The sequence below is a fragment of the Urocitellus parryii genome, chromosome 8 (assembly GCF_045843805.1).
Source record: "Urocitellus parryii isolate mUroPar1 chromosome 8, mUroPar1.hap1, whole genome shotgun sequence".
Classification (NCBI taxonomy): domain Eukaryota; kingdom Metazoa; phylum Chordata; class Mammalia; order Rodentia; family Sciuridae; genus Urocitellus; species Urocitellus parryii.
The window spans coordinates 16,682,955-16,703,869 of NC_135538.1; the positions used below are offsets into that span (position 1 = coordinate 16,682,955).

The 20,915-nt window shown below is 37.1% G+C and overlaps 2 protein-coding genes and 1 non-coding gene across 8 annotated transcripts in view; 1 reads left to right on the forward strand and 2 right to left on the reverse strand.

Annotated features, from left to right (window-relative positions):
* Katna1 (katanin catalytic subunit A1) overlaps positions 1-3,572 on the forward strand; it is a 43,198-nt gene extending 39,626 nt beyond the window's left edge. For 5 of the 6 annotated variants that reach the window (XM_077801703.1, XM_077801702.1, XM_077801699.1 and 2 more), the window contains 3 exons: positions 770-904; positions 1,225-1,351; positions 2,863-3,572. In XM_077801703.1, coding sequence (XP_077657829.1) covers positions 770-904; positions 1,225-1,351; positions 2,863-3,061 — 461 coding nt within the window. In that variant the 3' untranslated portion in view covers positions 3,062-3,572. The remainder of the gene's footprint in view (positions 1-769; positions 905-1,224; positions 1,352-2,862) is intronic. The other variant, XM_026401964.2, reaches the window with a different exon arrangement.
* A 1,277-nt stretch (positions 3,573-4,849) lies between these two features.
* Positions 4,850-18,305, reverse strand: Ginm1 (glycosylated integral membrane protein 1). Its single transcript, XM_026401966.2, has 8 exons — positions 18,135-18,305; positions 13,146-13,205; positions 12,511-12,607; positions 9,797-9,948; positions 8,980-9,136; positions 8,156-8,289; positions 6,647-6,810; positions 4,850-5,245 (listed from the first exon to the last, which is right to left on the reverse strand). Exons 1-8 carry the CDS (start codon positions 18,255-18,257, stop codon positions 5,134-5,136), a joined length of 999 nt encoding a protein of 332 aa, XP_026257751.2. The 5' UTR covers positions 18,258-18,305; the 3' UTR covers positions 4,850-5,133.
* On the reverse strand, positions 8,746-8,817 carry Trnaa-ugc (transfer RNA alanine (anticodon UGC)). The gene has a single exon. It is a non-coding gene; the product is annotated as a tRNA-Ala (tRNA).
* Positions 18,306-20,915: the final 2,610 nt, after the last annotated feature.

A 20,915-nucleotide genomic window follows, 5' to 3' on the forward strand; every position in this document is an offset into this window, starting at 1 on the left:
ATGAGTTGCTTAGGGTCTTGCTAAGTTGCTAAGGCTACAACTCACAATCTTCCTGCCTCAGCCTCCAAGTCACTGGGATTATAGGCATGTGCCACTGCACCCAGCCAGGGTGCATCTCTTTTTAACTGGTGTTCCTAATGCCAGGTGGACCCTAGGGGGCTGGTAAATACTGCCTAGAGATTGATAGCAGTACATTTGATACAGTGGCAGTGGTGACTTGTCAGAAATAACAGCCACTGCCAGGAGTGGTGGCACACTCCAGTGACTGGAGAGGCTGAGGCAGGAGGCCTAGCCTGGGCAATTCATAAGACCCTGTCTTTAAAAGGGAGTGGAGCTGGGAACATGGTTCACTGATACAGTGTCACTTGGTTTTATCCCAATTACCAAAAAATAAGGAAGGAAAAATAATGGCCATCTACAAGATACCCTTTTAGAATATATGCTAATGTCTTATTCTTGACCATGAAATTGAAATAGAAATAAGAACAGATAAATTGGCCTTAGGGTATATATGATTTTGAGAAAGTTTCTAATTGATAGGTAATTGAACTGAGCTAATCTTTTGATTATAATCTATTCCAAGTTATATTTTTGCATACTTTTACAAAAACTCATTTTCCTTAGATTATATAGTCACCTGCTTACCAGTCAGCTTTGTGAAACCATACTACCTTGTATTATGCTAAATATAATAATCCTTAAATAGCTTAACTTTATTTCATATAGTCTAACTTAGTGTCCTTTTATTCTCTCCTGACCCTTCTATTAGGTGTTGGAGGTGCTTCTGAAAATGATGACCCTTCCAAAATGGTTATGGTTCTAGCAGCTACTAATTTTCCCTGGGATATAGATGAGGCTTTAAGACGACGTCTTGAAAAACGAATCTATATTCCTTTACCATCAGGTATCATCCTTTAAATCTTGTCTCAAAGCTCCTGTTAACACTCCAGTAGTTTGTTAGGGTTCCCCCCTCCCAATTTAGAATATGGTATTAACAAAGAGATAAATGTATACTATCTTTCCTTACATTACCAGTTTGGCTACTTTTAGAACCTAGAAGCGTTGATAACTTAGGAAAGCAAAAATTCAGTGAGGATCAGCTCTTGAAATTTCAAGCAAAAGAGCCCTAAGAATTAGAAAGCAAATCAAAGTAGTCTTGAGAAAAAAATAATACACTGTGTTTATGTTGAAGGCTTACATTTTAAAACTTCTTTCTACCATTAGCAAAAGGCAGGGAGGAACTATTACGAATAAGTCTGCGTGAGCTGGAATTGGCTGATGATGTTAACCTTGCAAGCATAGCAGAAAACATGGAAGGTTATTCAGGTGCAGACATTACCAACGTGTGCAGGTATGTATTATTTTGGAAGCAAAAATTTCTGTGATTATAAAAGTTACTATATAGTGTTAAGATAGATGAGGAATAAAGACCCAGATTGTAGTCTACATAGATTAGGGTTGTAAGTTTTTTTTTTTTCCATCTGAGCTGGGGAGCCCCCATAATTTTTTAAGAAATATTTTTAGTTGTAGATGGACATATAAATAAATAAAAAACCTTTATTTTATTTATTATGTGGTGTGGAGGACCAAACCCTGTGCCTCATGGGTGCTAGGCAAGTGCTCTTAACACTGAGCTACAACCACAGCCCAGAGTCATAAATTTTAAGTTAATGTTAGCAGGTGTTAAGATATTTGAGTATCTTGTATATCAGTGAAGAGTCCACCACTATTTTGAACAAGTTCAAGAAGTTAGTGTTAGAACAATTTGGGTTAAATAGGAACTGAGTAATTGTCTTGGATATTAAGTTTATTGGTGTATTCCTTCACTGTATTGTTATAGGAGAAATGATGTGAAATACATTAAGTTGGCATATCCATGAAGTGCAGTTAATAGTCTAATTTTCAGTGAATATATCCTAAATGTGATGGTGGGAACAGTAGTAAGAAAAAGAAAAAAAAGACTAATCCAGGTGATGTGGCTACGTTTTATCCTGAATTTTAGCTCAGATGCTTCTTTTGTGGGGGCCACATACCCAGAATTGAACTCAGGGGCACTCAACTACTGAGCCACATCCCCAGCACTATTTTGTATTTTATTTAGAGATAGGGTCTCACTGAGGCGCCTCAGCCTCCCAAACTGCTGGGATTACAGGTATGAGTCACTGTGCCCAGACTCAGATGCTTTTTTAAAAAATATTTTTATTAGCAAATGATGGACCTTTATTTATTTATATGTGGTGCTGAAAATCAAACCTAGTGCCTCACACATGCTAGGCAAGCACTCGACCACAGAGCCACAACCTCAGCCCCTCAGATGCTTTTTAACAGGGGGTTTGACTACACTTGCCTTCTCATCTCTAGAGTGAGACTCAGGGGGGTCAGAGTTGACATGTGCACAGATAAAGCAGCTATATTGCTGCCTTTGCATAAGTTGTGGCTACAAGTAAAGATAAAACATGGTGAAAGGAAAGAGGTACTTGAATGAAGTTTCTATAATAGAGGGGAAAAGAGGAAACCACTTAAATTGATCACTTATCTTTTATGCTACATGGATATAAATATTTAATTTTCTAACATTCTCTTCTGTGTCTATGATGTTTATTTTATTGAACACTTGTAATGGCTAGCTTTTTAAAAAACTTTTTCTTGTGCTTTATGCCTAGTGATTTAAATTGATTCATCCTTAATTTCATCATGGAAGATTTAATTACTAAAAAAATATTTCAGAACGGACCTTGTATTCCAATGTAAGATCTGATGCAATACTACATGTTTAATAAGATCTTAGGGAATTCTACACTACATAAAATGAAAAATTTTTATTTAGTCAAAATAACACTTTGTGGCCTTTTTAACACCTAGGGATGCATCTTTGATGGCAATGAGAAGGCGTATTGAGGGTTTGACCCCAGAAGAAATTCGAAATCTTTCAAGAGAAGAAATGCATATGCCTACAACTATGGAAGATTTTGAAATGGCTTTAAAAAAGGTTTCTAAATCAGTATCTGCTGCAGACATTGAAAGATATGAGAAATGGATATTTGAATTTGGATCATGCTAAATTCTCACATGTAAACTGTGAGAAATCTGCCTTAAGTCTTTGAAAAATAATTAAATTTAGTATTTCATTGCACTGAGTGCTATATTTTTTTAAAATTTTAAAATGGTAAGATTTAAAAAATCCTTATAATTCGAAATAAAGGCAATTTTTTTAAGCTGCAAATTTGTTTTACTTTAACATTGCCTATTGCCTGTTGTAACACAAATGTTTTCACTTGGAGCTGTCTTTTTATGTATAACATCTTCTCTCCCACTGTTTGCTGCTGTTATTCTTCCTATGAAGAGAGTGAGACTGGCCCCTAGCCTCCTTAGACACCAGTGGATAACTGAAAATTATTCACCAGTTATAAACAAGTAGCTAGGTAAAGCATGAGCCAGACAGACTGTTTCTTTCTGAGAGTAAGACTCTTTACTTTGCATTTTTAAGAGGAGGAGAAATAATTAATGTCTGAATAACTTTATTCTGCCTACTACAGGCAGCTAGGTATTTCTAAGCCTGTGATAAATATTCATTGTACTCTAATCAAACTCATCCATTCAGTTAACGGTATAAATAAAAGTGAATAAAATGGAAGAAATTTAGTGGTATAAAATTCAGGTTGAGATTTCCATTTGATTGCATATAAAAAAATTAATGTTCTGTATCAACCCAACCACAGAAGAGAAAATGGAGTCTCAAGGAGAACGAGTACCTTGCTGTGGTCTCAAGTCTCCCTGCCAAGAAGAGAAGCCAGGATAGGAATCTGCTGAGTAAAGCAACTATCCTCTTCAGTAGACCATATGGTCTTTGTTGTTCTAACTATAAGCTTATAGTTAATGGATAAAATACAACCTTGTCATCACTTGCTTTTGAACAACTTAGGGAATAAAGAAGGACATAAACAAATGTAGTAGTGGCCCAACACAGTATCACACACTTGTAACTTAGCAACTTGGTGAGATCCTGTCTCAAAATAAAAAATAAAAAGGGGCTGGGAATGTGGCTCAGTGTTTAAGCACCCTTGGGTTCAATCCCTGGTACCAAAAAAAGAAAAAAAATAAATAACTAGGCATGCAGGGGCATTAGCTCAGTAGCTAGGCATGTATCATCACACCTAGCTAAAAAGTAAAAATGTTTTTAATGATACAAAATAGCAAGTATTACATAGAGTAAAGACAAGTTATACCTACTCAGGTCACATTGCTAAAATATGTCAATATGAGTTGCACAGACCCAGAATCAATCAATCAATCTCTCTCTCACACACAAAGTCAACATGAGTGATGGGTTAGAAAAATTAAGATAAAATATCTGTAGGGTAAATAACATTAGCACTATATTTACAACCACAAGACAAGGGCACACTTTAATTTCATGATATTAATAGATTCATTAACTGATCTGAGCCTTGTTTTTAATTAGTTTAAGTGGGGGAAAAAAATCAGACCTATGCCTTCATAAAGTTTTGAGCTGGGCAAAGTTTTAATGTAATTATAACCAAAAGAGCTACACTTTTTTTTTTTCTTCAAAAACAGTTTATTTTAGAGTGAGAACATGTCACTACTCTTTTAAATCCTGGTGTATTCAAGGCAAGTAGTCTTGATACAGGATATAATCAAATCATGATATACTTCAGTGATTTTTATACTGAGTCACAAACAATATAAAGACACATTGTATTGAATACAAAAATAAGTGTTAAGTTCTTGAGCTTTTAAATTAGAATTTTATAAAGTGCTTTTCATAAAGTCATATATTAATTAAGTGGATATAATTTCCTTATTAAAGGCACCTTGAATTTAATTGGCACATGGCATTGATTCCCCCCCTTTTTTTTTTCCTTTTTGGTAATTTCAAAGTCTCTTCACATGTCTTCTCATACTCTTTGCTTAAATTTTTTTTAATTCATTTGAACAGCAAGCCCTTTTATAAATAAGGTGAACTTTATAAAGGTCAATTTTAAGGCAGTCTTAGGAGTTTGGCAATTTTGCTATGCATAAACTGATTCTTAACGATTTTTAAAAACAATTATATTGAAGTGGCAAATTTGGAAACAATATACTAATTCAGAGTCCATGATTTGAGATGGTATTTTAAATACATGTTTTATCTTCAAGGTGTTCTGTTGTTTTCTTAGAGCCATCTGGATATAAATTGATGGTTGCCACAGGTAAAACATTCACTTTATCCATCTGAAGAATCGCTCTGAAATATAAGATGATTAATTATTATCAAAGATAAAAATAGTTCCTCCACCAATAGTTTGTGTGAGATAAGGCTAGCTACTTCAAGGTTATAATTACCTGTGGTTAAATGCTTTCCTTCTGACATTTTTATAATTGTTATACAAACTCTTAAACCCAAAATTCATTTTTACCAAACTGACTTAGGTAATAGAAAGGAATACAGGGATTGGGTGTGGCAGTACACACCTATAATCTCAGCAATCCCAGAGGCTAAGACAGGAGGATCACAAGTTCAAGTCCAGCCTCAGCAACTTAGAGGCCCTACATGTCTTTTTTTAATTTTTTAAAAATATTCTTTAGTTGATACAATACATTTATTTATTTATTTGTTTATTTATACGTGGTGTTGAGGATCAAACCCAGGGTTGTCACATGTTCGAGGCAAGCACTCTACCTCTGAGCCACAACCCCAGCCCCGAGGCCCTACGAGTCTTAAAATAAAAAATGAAAATGGCCAGATGTAGCTTATTGGTAAAATGCCCCATGGGCCTCTGCATCTGCCCCATAAAAAGAACAATGAAAGAAGAGAAAGTTGCCCTAAGCAACTAGCAAAGATCTTATTAAAAGATCACAGAAACTGGGCATGGTATCACACAGGCTATCATGGCAGCAACTCAGGAAGCACAGCAAGGGGATCATAAGCTTTAGATTATCCTGGGCCACTTAGCAAGACCCTATGCCAAAATAAAATTTTAAAAATGGGTGGGGATCTGTGATAAGAGTACTTGCTTAGCATGTACAAGGTCCTGGATTCACTCCCCAGTACAGTGGGGAGAAAAACTGAATGTCAAAGGAGGAAAGCTCTCAACCTTTACTCTCATGCCTATTCGTTAGAAATAAACTATTCTCTCATTGCAATAATTTGGGTGAACACCGCCCCCCCAGCAGATTTTGGATTTATTGGGCCACAGAAAATCTCATTGCCTATGTGCCATTTAGTCAAGTCCTCATTGGTAAATGACTAAAAGGCTTCTAGTTTTGCTTTTATTTTCTAATAGAAAGAATGCTGCAATTAGTATCTTGCCAGTCTGAAATTAACTACATTTTAAACTGATACTTTGGGATTGAAAATATACAGTGAATTCCTCTTGCTGATTTCTGACCTTATACACTGCACTTTCTCCATTATAAGCATACGTTTCCTTTCTCTCCCTACCAAGTTCTTAGAGCTTGTCTTATTCACATTTGAGTCTCTCAAAGTATTTTGATCACGATATTTTAATTTTACTAAAGTTGGAAATTAGAAAAAAGTATTCTTCCCCCCTCCCACTTCTCTTTCCCTCCTTATTTTTATATTTCTTCTCTAAATATAACCCATATTTTAATAACTAAAAATACTGTTTCAAAAACAAATACTTACTTGTATTTAGAAACTGGGAAAAGCACCTTTAAGATGGTTATGACCCCAGCTGCTCCTAGAATTCCAACAACCATGACGTTCAAAAACATAAAGAACACTGGGAAAACACTGCTCCAGAACTTACACAGATCTTTTCTGAACTTTTCCATCCACTGACACATTACCTGGAAAATGAGTTTTAATTAGATATAAAAGTTCCACAAACTTAAAATGATGTGGTAATGGTTACATGACTGTCAAAATGAAATGTATTTTTAGGGCTGAGGGTATAGTTCAATGGTAGAGTATTTATTCACACACTTGAGGCTCTGTGTTCAATCCCCAGCACCACAAAAAAAAAAAAAAAAAAAACCCAAACATACAAAAAAAAAAAAGGTATATTTTAAACAGGTGCATTTTATTCTAAAATGTACCTTAATAAGTTATTTACAAACTTAAAAAATTATGTTCCAGAAATATAGAGACAGAAATATTAGTATCCTTTAAGATTATTTATACTGTAGTCTTAAGTACACATCAAGTGCAAAAAAAACCCACAAAACCCTAATATAATGAACTGTTTCAAGTAATTGGAAGACAAGAGAAGAAAGAGAAAGACAAATTTAATAGCTTTTACAACAGGTGGGAGGTTCATTATGCACAAAATATTTCTTGACAAGCAAGAAAAGAACCTAAGGTGGGCACTAATGGCATGAGATTTGAAGACAGTCTGTTCTGGTGCTGACCTGCTGCAGGGGTTGGGGTTAGATAGGGTGAGGGTATCACAGTCCAAACTGCCAAAGTGACCTAGATTTCTCCATCAACTCCAAATAAGCAATTCTGATCTTCTCTTCTAAGTAGGCTATCCACAGACTCTTCTCATTTAGATGGAAATTATTTGGGGCAAGGGAGCTAACTAATAGGAAGAGATACCTGCATATTTCTGAACTGTATCCTAGTCAGCAGTATACATGTCAGGATAATATGAGTACTTAGTAGGTGCCAATACATAAATATTCATACATAATATCCATCTTATTTTACCCTTACAACTTAATGAAATATTTCACACCACTTTAGAGATTAAAGCACAGATAATGAAACAGGTTACAGAGGTTAAGAATTTGCTACACAACTAGTAAATGGCAGGCCAGGTTTCAAACTAGGCAACCTGAATCCAGAAAGTATACTTTTAGCCACCTGTGCTTAATCATCATACAAGATCCTGGGGGCACAAATATATCTGTGTATATAAAGTAATAGCTGTAGAATAAAAAGAAATAGAAATATGAGAATTCTGGAACTAGGAATTCTCAACCAAATGAAATTCAGTGCCTTAATAATCATGATATGACTACATTATTATTAAATGAAGCTTAAAGAATAAAATAGGAATACCTAAAAATATCACCAAGTCCATTATTAACAATGTTCCATAGTTCTGATCTTCATGGTTTCTTCCTCATTTTAAATATTACTACTTTTTTCACGACAGCCATAAAGGTTGGTAAAACCAAAGGCTCAATTTACCTTATATGAGGATGGAGGCTCTGCTCTGAGAGGAGTTTCAGGTAATTTTCCAGGTAAAGCATCTTCATCTATAGTGGTTTCCACATTCCTGAGAAGATACTGGCTGGTGGTCTGCAATGAACTAACACTTTCCACTGAGGAAGAACAAAGTTACCAAAATGCTAGCAACATACTTGAGTCTCTTCTAAAAGTCATAAGATTATTATGCCAATAACATTTAGGTATTATGCCAATAACATTCAGGATAGTAAGTACATACCTTTAACAATGGGAGAAAAAAATAAAAACATTTTATTCCCTGATTTAAGCACCAGAAGGGCAACACTTAGGCACTTAGAAGAAGTTATAATTTAGTCACATACAAAGTATAAATTTAATAATTCTATAGCCTACAGTGGAAAATGAATACTTCTTCCTTTAAATGAACATTTACAATATTCTTATATTTTTGATAAGTACCCAGAGTAAGAATGGGCAATTACTGAAAATTGTCACCACACCAGCAGCACTGATCACATTCTACTAAGGCTCAAAATAAGATTCCTAAAGTCCTTAAATGGACATACATACTAATACATGTTATGAGACTTCTGTGGTGCTGGGAATCAAACCCAGGGCCTCATGCGTGCAAGGCAAGTGCTCTACCACTGGGCTACACCCCAGCCCCTTAAAGATTTTTTTAAAGAAGCTTATTTCCAAACATATTAAACATATATGGCAGCTTTTACAAGTAATATAAAGAGTCCAAAGTTCAAGAGTATATAATATAGCTACTAACTAAAGAAATAATTTCCTTAATATGTTAAATTATGGCCTTTAAATACCTTTTTTGGAGAGGTTGGGAAGGGTAAATAAATTGTCACTGTCTCGGGAAATAGAGTATAACATGCTTTCTTCCAAAGGAAGGGTGTAGTTTGAATGTCTGAGTACTCCCTGGTTCTTAACTAAAATATCAATTTCGGTAACTTCCTTCTGTTGAGCCTATGAAAGAAAAAAATAAGTACCTGTATTTTAAATACTGGCCTAGAACCATGAGAACTTAAAAAGTCAATTTTCCTCCCTGATTTCTATAATTAAAAAACTTGACTTATTCAGACAATTATTTCTTATACCCTCCCACTCCCACTTTGGAGCATTTAATTTGCAATTTGAATCATATTCCTGTCTGCTTTAGCATTCACACAATCCCAGTTCCATTCAATTTATACATAGACTTAGTAAAAGGAAATGGTAGCTGAACTATGAACCAAATTTAATCTCTTCACTTACTTTTTGTTTAATGATATTTATAACAATTAAGTGATATGACATATACAAATAAGCAAATTTTTTTAAAAAAAAACTGCTCATGGACCTTTATTTATTAATTTATTTATATGTGGTGCTGAAAATTGAACCCAGTGCCTCACACATGCTAGGCAAGTGCTCTACCACTGAGCCACAACCCCAGCCCCAAATAAGCAAATTTTAAAAAATTAATATACTTAAAATGCTAAAATAATAAAAATGCTAACTGATTGGATATAGGCAATGTTAGGGTAGCTTCTTTCTTATCAAGTCAGAAAGAAATAATTGAACACATGCATACCTATCACAAATTGAAATCTTAACAATTCCCAGTTAACAAGCATACTATCTTACTTGTTTTCCATCAATCTCTACTACCTCTTCTTGAATGACAATTAGTTGCAAACTGGAACCCGATGTCATAGGCCACTCATGAACTAAAATCCTTACACTGACAATTCCAAAATATTCCTTTTCCTCCAAATTTTCCAGATTTTCATTCTTCACTATAAAAAAAAGTAGTGACAACTTTGAGCAAAGATTGCCACCAAATTTGTTATTGAATCTGTTATTCTGATGACATTTACATGAAACAATACCATTGAAAACCATTTTCATTGGCTTCTTCATCCCTGACCTTAAGACTATTTCAGATTTATAAAAACAAAGACAACTTGACAACCCTGACAAGGGCTTATGCTTGTTTGAAAAGGGGAGATGTTTGGCAATCTTTTAATTTTATAAGAAATGCTACACCAGCAACATCTTTCCTATCCCTTTTATACAGGTTGGTAGTGAGGAGCCAAAAGAGTGTAACTATGGACAAAGCAGGCCACAAGACACAGTCAATCCCATGGTTTAGCAAAATAAGCACATACACTCATCCACAAAACTCAGTGATAGAAGAGGCCCAACATAAGTCCCCCCCCCCCAAAAAAAAATCCTTTCCTCAATAAGTGATTTGTTGGAGAGGGAAGGAAGGGGGAAAAGAATGAGACAAGCCTAGTAATGGACAGGTAGGGTAGATACTAGCTATGTTTCTCTTTAGGTAGAAATATACTCCTACCCCAACTCCTACCCCCAACCCCAACCCCAAATGAAATGGGGTAGAGTAGTTGCGGGTATTTATGGAGCCAGTGGCTCTTCTATTAAATTAGAAAGTGCTATAAAAAAAAGATAAAGCAACACACCCAATGATACCACCACAAAAGGAGCATTTAGTTGTTGTCTTTCAAATAATCTCAGGATTTGTCAAACAGGAACCTAATGTATATCTGAATGCAGACCTAGCAGTTTAAACTGATTTCTTGCCTTTATAGAGGTATTCCTTTTGTCTAGAATATCCCTATATCTAATTCACTAACCACCCAGAATCATAATGGCTACCTAGTTATTCCCCTATAGTCTCTCCCCCTCTAAACCATTCATGCAACATTGCCTGATTTACCTTACTATAACAGTTTTAATTATATTCCTTGCTCAAACACTGTCAATGGCATCCCCATGAATTTTCTGGTACTTCTCTGACTGGTCTTCCTTCAGGCTTCTATTTGGGGCTGGGCTCCCTCTCTAGCCTTCCTAATCCCCACTCTCAATATCCTTGGACACTTGTGACTGTAAAATGCCCCCTTTTCATGATTCATCTCAGTGCACTTTTGTTTCTGTTTTGTTTTTTGCTTTGTTTTGAGGTTCTGAGGTCAAACCCAGGGCCTTTTACATACTAGTCCTGTGTTCTACCACTGAACTATACAGGCCTACTCCCTTACATTTCTTTTCTTTCCTTTTTTTTTTTTTTTTTTGGTACTGGGGATTGAATTCAGGGGCCCTCAACCACTGAGCCACATCCCCAGCCCTATTTTGAATTTAATTTAGAGATAGGGTCTCACTGGATTGCTTAGCACCTTGCTTTTGCCGAGGCTGGATTTGAACTCATGATCCTCCTGCTGACTCAGCCTCCCAAGCCACTGGGATTACAGGCGTGTGCCACAGCACCCAGCTTCATTTTTTTTTTTTTTGAGAATTTTAATATTTATTTTTCTTTTTAGTTTTCGGCGGACACAACATCTTTGTTTGTATGTGGTGCTGAGGATCAAACCCGGGCCACACGCATGCCAGGCGAGTGCGCCACCACTTGAGCTACATTCCCAGCCCTTCATTTTTCTTTTGAGACAGGGTATCACTATGCTGCCTAAGCTGGCTTTGAACTCCTAGGCTCAAGTAATTCTCCCACCTCAGCCTCTCAAATGCTGGGACTACCAGCGTGTATCACCACACCTGTTTCCATGTCAGTGTTTCTGTTAACTCACTGATTGCCCTTACAGCCTTGTTAGCATTTCTGTATGCCCAAAGCCTAAGGCACAAGAGGGAGTGAGAAAATGCAGTCATACAAAAACATCACAATGGATACTCTTCAGCCCCCAAATCTGATACCCCTACTATAAATTAAAACTAAATTAAAAACAGAAGCCCTTCACATTCTGACTTCCTCACTGTGGCAGCCAACTTTCAAAAATGGCCCTCAAAGATGCTTGCCTTTGCATGACTCCCTCTCTCTGGGTAAGGGATAGGATTAGTCACTTGTTTCTGACAAACAGCACAGCACAAGAAATAATTTACATTCCTTTTTTCATTTGAATAATATGGTCTATTCCAATGTAATATATTTGCTTATATTTAAACAATTAAAAAATTTAAAAGGTTAAAAAGAAAAATGTTCTACTGACATAAGGGTAGAAGAAACTTACAATTATACCAACAGTTCATTTTCTCCAATCGTGGAAAGTGCTTCTCCAAGATTTCAGCTTTTGCTATCCCACCTCAGTATATGCATGCTTATACTGATGACCCTCCCAGAAATGCAGTCCCATCAATGCCAATCTCATGAAAGAAAATGGTCGATATCCCATCAGTAACCAATATAAAGCATACAGTTTTAAGCACATTGGTATTGTATATTAGAGAAATGATATGTATTATTGCTTTAAAATGGACATGTATAACATCCAAGAATCTTATTATTTAGTATTATTAAAAACAGAATACTTTGGAAATGATTTAGTAGTACTCACCTATCAAAGTCTGACAGCTTATTCGGGTTACACCACTATTTACAGGTACGTCATTTACATATATCTGTCCACTCTCATAGGTTATATTAAGAACAACCTTAAAATAAAGCAGCATATACATTAATTCCAGTGGTTTATAAATTACAAACTCTTCATGTCAAAAATACATTGTCTAACTAAATTACATGTAGAGGTGCTATGGTTTACAGGTTGTTTGTCCTAAGAAATCATGTGTTAGAGGTTGGTCAGTGTTGTGGTGTTGAGGTGGCAGGACTTTTAAGATATGGGTCAACTTGGAAGTCCATAAGTTGCTGAAAGCATGTCCTCAGAAGGAACTGTGAGACTCCAGACTCTCTTTGGCTTCCTATCTGGCAATGTGATCTTTCACTCCCACATGTGCTATTGCCACTATGGTACCATCTGCCACAAGGTGTTCCAAGCTGAATCCGGCAATAAGCCCTTGAATTTCCCTAATTATTAATTAAACTGCTAAATAGACCTCTTTCTTTATAAAGTAGCCTAGCTCAGGTATTTTGTTATAGCAACAGAAAATGAACAAATAGAATAAAAGTAAAATCCACTGCATTTCATTTGGCTAAATTATATATTAAAAACATAATGAAAAAGAAACAAACCTGTTCTTTAGATACCTCCCCATCATCTTTCAGGGTAGTTACATTAATTTTTATGCCATCCTGCAAAACAAATATAAATAGACAGGTATTCATTTCACAAATTATTTTTATTGTATCATCCCTTATAAGAGCATGAAAAGAATATTTTAAAAAACCATTGCTGGGGAGCCGGGGATGTGGCTCAGGCGGTAGCACGCTTGCCTCTCAAATATGTTATCCTTGGGTTGTATTCTTAATTTAAAAATAGAAAATTTACTCATAAACATAAAAAAACAAGTATTTCTTGGTTTTCAAGTATCCCTAATACCTTATATTTATACACAGTCATGCTCCACATAATGTTTCAGCAAACAAGAGACTACATATGACAGTGGCCCCATACAAATGTATCATCTATTGATGGCATAGCTGTCCTTGTGTAAGTATGTTCTATACCACTCATACAACATCAAAATCATCTAAGGTTCTATTTCTCAAAACATATCCCCACATGACATAGCTACAATTTCCAACAGAAGAGAGAATAAGACTGACATGATTTCATGAGGTTGGCTGACTCCAGGGACAATTTGTGGAGAAGGATTCATACCACATAAGGCCCAACCATATGTTTAAGCCCATTTTGGTGCACTTCCCAACTACTCTAGGAACCAAGGAAGCTCTGCAACCAGTAATTCCTCAGAACCAGTTTGGTTCTTCCTAGTCCACCTTGATATAGAGTAAGCTTCAGTTAGAATCAATGAAAACTCTAAAACATCTCACTCAATAAGCCGTCCAGTTGGTGGGCACATTGTTTTTTGTTTTTGTTTTGTTTTTTTTAGTTGCTCAAGATAATACAATGATCTTGTCATATCATACATTTGATTCAAATAGGGTATGAATTCTCATTTTTCCACGTATATAGATTGCAGGATCACACTGGTTATACATCCATGTGTATACATACAGCAATCCTAATGTCAATTGTATTCTGCTGCCCTCCCTATCTCCCCCTCCCCTCCCATCACTATTCTCTACCCATTCTACTGTGACACTTATCTCTCTTTTTTTTTCTTCCCTTCCCCCCCACATCGTCATATATGTACTTTGTGAACCCATGAGGGTCTCCTTCCATCTTCCCTGCAACTCCCTTCTCCCTCCCTTTCCCTTCCTCCTCTTTTCCTTGTTTCATGGTAATCTTCTTCTCATGCTCTTCCTTCCTACTCTGTTTTGAGTCACCTCCCTTATATCAGAGAAGACATTCGGCATTTGTTTTTTAGGGATTGGGTGACTTCGCTTAGCATAATTTGCTCTAGTGCCATCCATTTCCCTGCAAATGTCATTATTTTGTTATTTTTTAATGCTGAGTAATATTCCATTGTGTCACAATATCCTCAAAAAAATAAATAAAATATTTGGGAATCAACCTAACAAAAGAGGTGAAAGACCTTTTCAACGAAAACTACAGAACACTAAAGAGGAAAATAGAAGAAGACCTTAGAAGATGGAAAGATATACTTTGCTCATGGCTAGACAAAATTAATATCATTAAAATGGCCATACTACCAAAAGTACTCTATAGGTTTAATGCAATGCTAATCAAAATCCCAATGGCATTCCTCGAAGAAATAGAAAAAGCAATCATGAAATTCATCTGGAGAAATAAAAGACCCAGAATAGCTAAAGCAATTCTAAGCAGGAAGAGTGAATCAGGTGGTATAGCGATACCAGATTTCAAACTATACTATTGAGCAATAGTAACAAAAACAGCATGGTACCGGTACCAAAACAGGCGGGTAGACCAGTAGTACAGAATAGAGGACACAGAGACCAATCAACAAAATTACAACTACCTTATATTAGACAAAGGTGCTAAAAGCATGCAATGGAGAAAGGATAGCATCTTCTACATTGTTTTTTTAATCCAAAGTCCAATTAAAAGTTCCTCTTACCAAACTACAAAAGCTGTTTCTAACTGCCTAGAGAGAACCTCCAATAACAGAACAAAATAGAAACCTTTTTCAGCTTCTGCCTTTCAGCAGCAAATCTATACTACAACATTGTTAGTCATTTACTGAACATAAACCTACTGCTTGCTTAGTAAAATACAGGGTTTATAGAAGATAATTAATAGACCAAACACACTGTATTTTCCAGAGTCTCAAGTTTAATTAATTCTTTTGGGGTATTGGGAGTGTAGCTAAGTAGTAAAGTGCACACTTAGCATGTGCAAGGCCCTGGGTTTAATCCCTAGCACCAATAAAATAAAATAAATTCTTTTAGATCCTTCTCAATGACTTCAGTGCAGAAGGGAATTTCATTCTTTACTGCCTCCTAAAACTAAGTTCAAAAACTCACATTTCTTGTTCTAAAAACCTCTGATTGAACTGGAAGTTCAGACTTGTAAGCCATGGTTGTATATGCCTAGAAAGTAGATGTCAAAACTGAAGTTTCTCCCCACCCATTTTCAGATCTTTACTCACTGTCTGCCCATCTGGGACACAACTGGCTTCCTAAAGAAAAAGAGAATCAACTGTTGGTTTAAAATAAGTCTGGGAGAAATATATAAAACAAGTACCCATTCAAAATATATTATTATCTAAAAATCTCTGGAAACCAAGTTAACATTAGAAGAATGTACTATAGCCAGGCATAGTGGATTTGCCTGTAATCCCAGCAATTTGGGAGGCTGAGGCAGGAGGCTCTCAGGTTCAAAGACAACCTCAGCAATTTAGCAAGGCCTTAAGCAATTTGGCAAGATCCTGTCTCTAAAAATAAAAAAGAGCTGAGAATGTGACTCAGTGGGTAAGCTCCCCTGGGTTCAATTCTTAGTACCAAAAAAGAAAAAGGAAAAAAACAAAGAATGTACTACAAAAGCTTTAAATATTTTGCAGTCTGACAAATGCATACACATGAAAGTGAAAATGCTTAGAATACAGTAAATGTGAGTCCTTGCAGGAAGACAGGAAAAATTTTCTTGACTTCAACCAGTTGTCTTAAATTTATATCAGGATGGATATAAGGATGGACAGATGAACAAGTATGTAACAAAGTAAGTTCAGAAAAATGTTAATATTAGTAGTCTATAAGTAAAATCTGGCACCCTCTAATGGCGCATGGCTACATAAATTACTTAAAATTAAATAAAAAATTTAAAACCCAGTCCTTCATTTACATTGGCCACATTTCAAGTGCTCAGTGACCACAACTATAGCTACTACAATGGTAGAAAAATTAACAATCACTGCACAAAGTTCTACTGAAGAGCACTTATCTGACATGGAGGACCACTATAAAATTCTTTCAAGTTTTCTGTACATTTTTTTCTTTTTCTTTCTTTCTTTCTTTTTTATTTTGGTACCAGAGACTGAACTCAGGGGCATTTGATCACTGAACCACATCTCCAGACCTTTTTTGTATTTTATTTAGAGACAGGGTCTCACTGAGTTGCTTAGCACCTGGCTTTTGCTGAGGCTGGCTGTGAACTGATGTTCCTCCTGCCTCAGCCTAAAGAGCCCCTGGGATTACAGGTGTGCGCCACCACACCCAGCAAAAATTTTCAACTTTGAAAAAGACCTTGGATGAATCGATTTCGGCATCTCATGTTTCTATCCCAACTAATGAGACTGTCTTTCTAGCTATTCTGCATTCAGTTTATGAAATTCCGAGTTTAGATTTGAACTTTCCAAAAGTGGAATGAAAATCTAAGAAGGGAGAACTGAAATGGTGAAATCACTAACACCCAAGCCACAGTGCAGTGTACTTAACCTTTCAGCTAAACTCTTTTTTTCTCAGATTTTCAGACAGACCCAAATGTGTTTTGGGTTGATAAATAACGACGATACATCTTTATAGTTGAAAAAGGGAGAAAGAAAGTCATTATCTCCCTAACTTTAAAATTATTTCATTTTTATTTGGTTTCTTGGTGCTTGTCCATGGCATTTCTATTTTTAATTATATGCAACTGTAACACACAAATAATTTCACATAAAAGTGGTCCTTATGAGCTCTCAATGTTGTGGATCCCTGGAATGTGCCAGCAGAACTAAAACAGACATGCTCGTCATTTTTGTACCAGGGACATAAAAGTTTGTTGTTGTTGTTTTTTTTTTTTTAATATTTTATTTTTTAGTTTTCGGCGGACACAACATCTTTGTTGGTATGTGGTGCTGAGGATCGAACCCGGGCGCACGCATGCCAGGCGAGCGCGCTACCGCTTGAGCCACATCCCCAGCCCTGTTGTTGTTGTTTTTAAATGACATTTTGTTAGTCACCTCTGTATTTATTTTACTCAAGTCCAGACTTGAGTAAGATGTACTTCCCTAGTTTCTTTTCATTCTGGGAAAAATTGTATTTTAAAATCTTCAAACTTTTCCCGACTATACAACTGAAAAAAGGCCAATATCACGGCTGCTTTGTAATACAATGATGCAAAGGTTCTCACGGGTTCAGGGTCTCCTAACACACAGTGGGCCCCGCCCCCGGCCACACCTGAAGGAGCTCTATTAACACATCGGACAAATCGAGGAAGTCGGGGAGTCAGGTCTTCAGCCTCTCCTTTTCTCTAACCCCTCAGCCTGGGAAGGAGCTCCTTCCCCACCGCCAGCCGAGCAGCCTGGAAATACACTAAGCGGGTAATTTTCAATTTTCCCGAACACAAACACTGCCGGGTTAGGACTGCTCTAGCCCAGGAAGGCGCCACAACAAAAGCCTGAGGTCAAGGGTGATCGCGCACTTTAGACAGAAAAGCTCCAGCAGGAGGAGCAACTGTTTGGACTGCTAAGAATCTCGAAGCTTTGCGGCCTGAGACTCGGCCACACATCAATGTGTCCCAATCGGTTCCTTCTCTCTCTCTCGCCTCTGGCTCCCCACCATCCCATTTCCCACGGTGCTTCTCCTCACTCTTCCTTTTGGGTCGAACCACCAGCTCCCCGGCGCGAGGTGAGGGTCGTCGCTGGAGCGACCTGGCCTCCCCGCAGGTCTGACTCAGCCGCACCAGCCGTGTCCTACCCGTGGGGCTCCCGACAGCTCCGGCGGAGGCTCCCGGGCATTCGTCGTCAGCCACCCGAAGGCAGGCAACGCCAGGAGGAGCAGCAGTCGGAGGGCGAGCGGTGCCGGGAGAGCACCATCCATCTTGCACAACCCGGGATTCGGGCTGGGAGGGCGCCGTAGACCTTCCGGGGGCGGGGTCAGAGGGGCGGGGCAGGCCTGCCCCCAGGCGACTGCGCACGCGCTGGGAGCTGCCACTACTCTGCCCGCGCGGAGGATCAAACTGCGCACGCGCGCTGCCGCTCCACCAAGGGATCAAGTCAAGTTTGGGGAAGACCGGGTTATTTCACCGCGGCTGAGCTTTGAAGAGGGGTTCCAACCTAAATAAGTGCAAGCACTTTCGTTGCCATTACTTTTTCATTGACAATAAACAATTTTACTATTTTGTATGAAACATTCATACAAAATAGTAAAACTGTTTATGTACTTTATATACATATGCACATGCATCTGCAAAATGAAAACAATGATAACACTTCAGGACACTTAATGCATCAAAAGTAAAAAGTTTCACATTTAAAAGGGAAATTTTTGTTAAATAGGTAGTTCCCATCCTTGGCTGCATGTGGGAATCTCCGGGGCAGTTTTTGAAAGTACTGGGGTCTCTCTGGGCTCCCAAGTTTCTGAGCTAGGTGCGAATTCCAGGAAGAGAGTAACCAAAGTACATAGCTAGTTGAAGAAGACCTTCAGTTGAGGCCTGTTGGCTAAATAATGGCTAAATAGTTTACAGTATTATTTGACAATAAACAATTTTACTATTTTGTATGAATGGTTCTACTTTTTTGCTATATGCATGCACAAACATCATAGGATTTCATGTTAAAATGTCCCATAATATGAAAAAAAAATACATCACAACTATGATGTTGTAACAAAACTTTAAGCAAATCTTGTTACAAAGTTTCACTCACTTGTTATCCATTAGAATGTCATCAGACTCAGCTTGGCATACCTGACTTTTTTATTAATCTGTAAACCAACTCAGCCATTGCTTAAATTACAGTGGGTTTTTGTTGTTGTTTGCGGGGGATACTGGGGATTGAACTCAGGGGCACTCAACCACTGAGCCATATCCCTGGCCTGATTTTATATTTTATTTAGAGAAAGGGTCTTACTGAGTTGCTTAGTGCCTCGCTTTTGCTGAAGCTGGCTTTGAACTTGTAATTCTCCTGTCTCAGCCTCCAGAGCACTGGGATTGCTGGGATTACAGTCTTGAGCAACCAGACCAGCATAGTGTGTGTTTTGATCTTTTGTGTCCGCACATGTCAACTTGACTTCCTTGATCATTAAAGCAATGAAAAGGAGTATCACCTAACACAGGAATCCACTGTAGTTCAGTACACACAAAGTGCTTTCCACTTAATGAAGATAATCTTTCAAGTAACAGTAAATAGTCTAAAAATTTCTAACAGCATGTAAGTTGTATTAAAAATAAATCTTCAGGGGCTGGGGATATAGGTCAGTTGGTAGAGTGCTTGCCTCACATACACAAGGCCCTGGGCCAGCATCACACACACACACACACACACACACACACACAAAAAAAAAAAATCCCTTCATTCCTTCATCAGATAATACCCTTGGACCCCAAACCATGATTTATTTCCTTCTTCAGCCAATGATTTGTTATTTTCATCATTCCCATATTTGAAATTTGAATTCAGCTTTTCTGCAATTCAAAGCAGGCTGGGTGCTGGGGCTTGGCTCAGCGGTAGAGTACTTGCCTTATACTTGTGAGGCACTGGGTTTATTTTTATGTGGTCATAAAAATAAACAAATAAAATAAAGGCATGCTGTCCATCTACAACTATAAAAAAATTAAAAAAAAAAAACCAAAAAACAAAAAAAACAAAGCAGGCTGGATACCAAAGGGAAGACTGGGACACTTTGTATCTGGTTTCAATTTCTGGGATAGAGTGAGTCACTGCACTGATGTTGAAACACATTTCCACTCCTCTTTTCCACATTTACTCAACTGTATATTTTTGAACTTCCTGAAGACCTCCAGGAGAGGATAATAAGGAGAGCAAGAAACAAGGATATACTTTTTTACATCTCTTAAAAATCATTGACAAATTTTATCTTATATTTTCTAAGATATTAAAAAACTGCTTTTACAGTGTACTTCTCATCCATTAATTTAGAAGTGAATTTTATTAGACCCACCATGATGGATGATGCTTCTCATATGAAAAACAATTCAGAAATATCATTGTGGCAGCCAGCATTTATTGTGATGAATTATGATTCCATTTTTTATATACAAAACATATTTATAGGGGCTGGAATTGTAGCTCAGTGGTAGAGTGCTTGCCTAGCATGTGTGATGCACTAGATTTGATACTCAGCACCACATAAAAGTAAATAAAATAAAGGTATTGTGTCCACTTACAACCAAAAAAAATTATTAAAAAAAATTTATAGAGATTAAATGTTTTGCCCTAAATTAAAGAATGGTGATGGGGCCATGAATTTTAGCCCTGGCATTGTGAACCAACATATTATACTGGTTCATATTAAAAGTTAAACATCATAATTTAGTAGAGTGCTTGCCTGGCATGTATGAAGCCCTGGATGCAATCCCCAGCAACCCCCTCCACACATACACAGAGCAATAAAATGTTCCTTCACTGATTTGGAAAATTTGGCATGAACTGGGTTGGGAGAAATGGAGAAACAGGAGAGTGTGATAGATATTTACTTCTTACTACCACAAAAACAGAGAAGAATCACATCCAAGAT

Coding starts and splice junctions, on each gene's coding strand:
- Ginm1 (XM_026401966.2), bottom strand. CDS start 18,257: ATGGATGGTGCTCTCCCGGCACCGCTCGCCCTCCGACTGCTGCTCCTC. Junction 13,206..18,134: donor AGCTGTCGGGAGCCCCACGG/GTAGGACACGGC, acceptor TTTGTTTTGCAG/GATGGCATAAAAATTAATGT. Junction 9,137..9,796: donor TAGAGATTGATGGAAAACAA/GTAAGATAGTAT, acceptor TTTCTTTCATAG/GCTCAACAGAAGGAAGTTAC.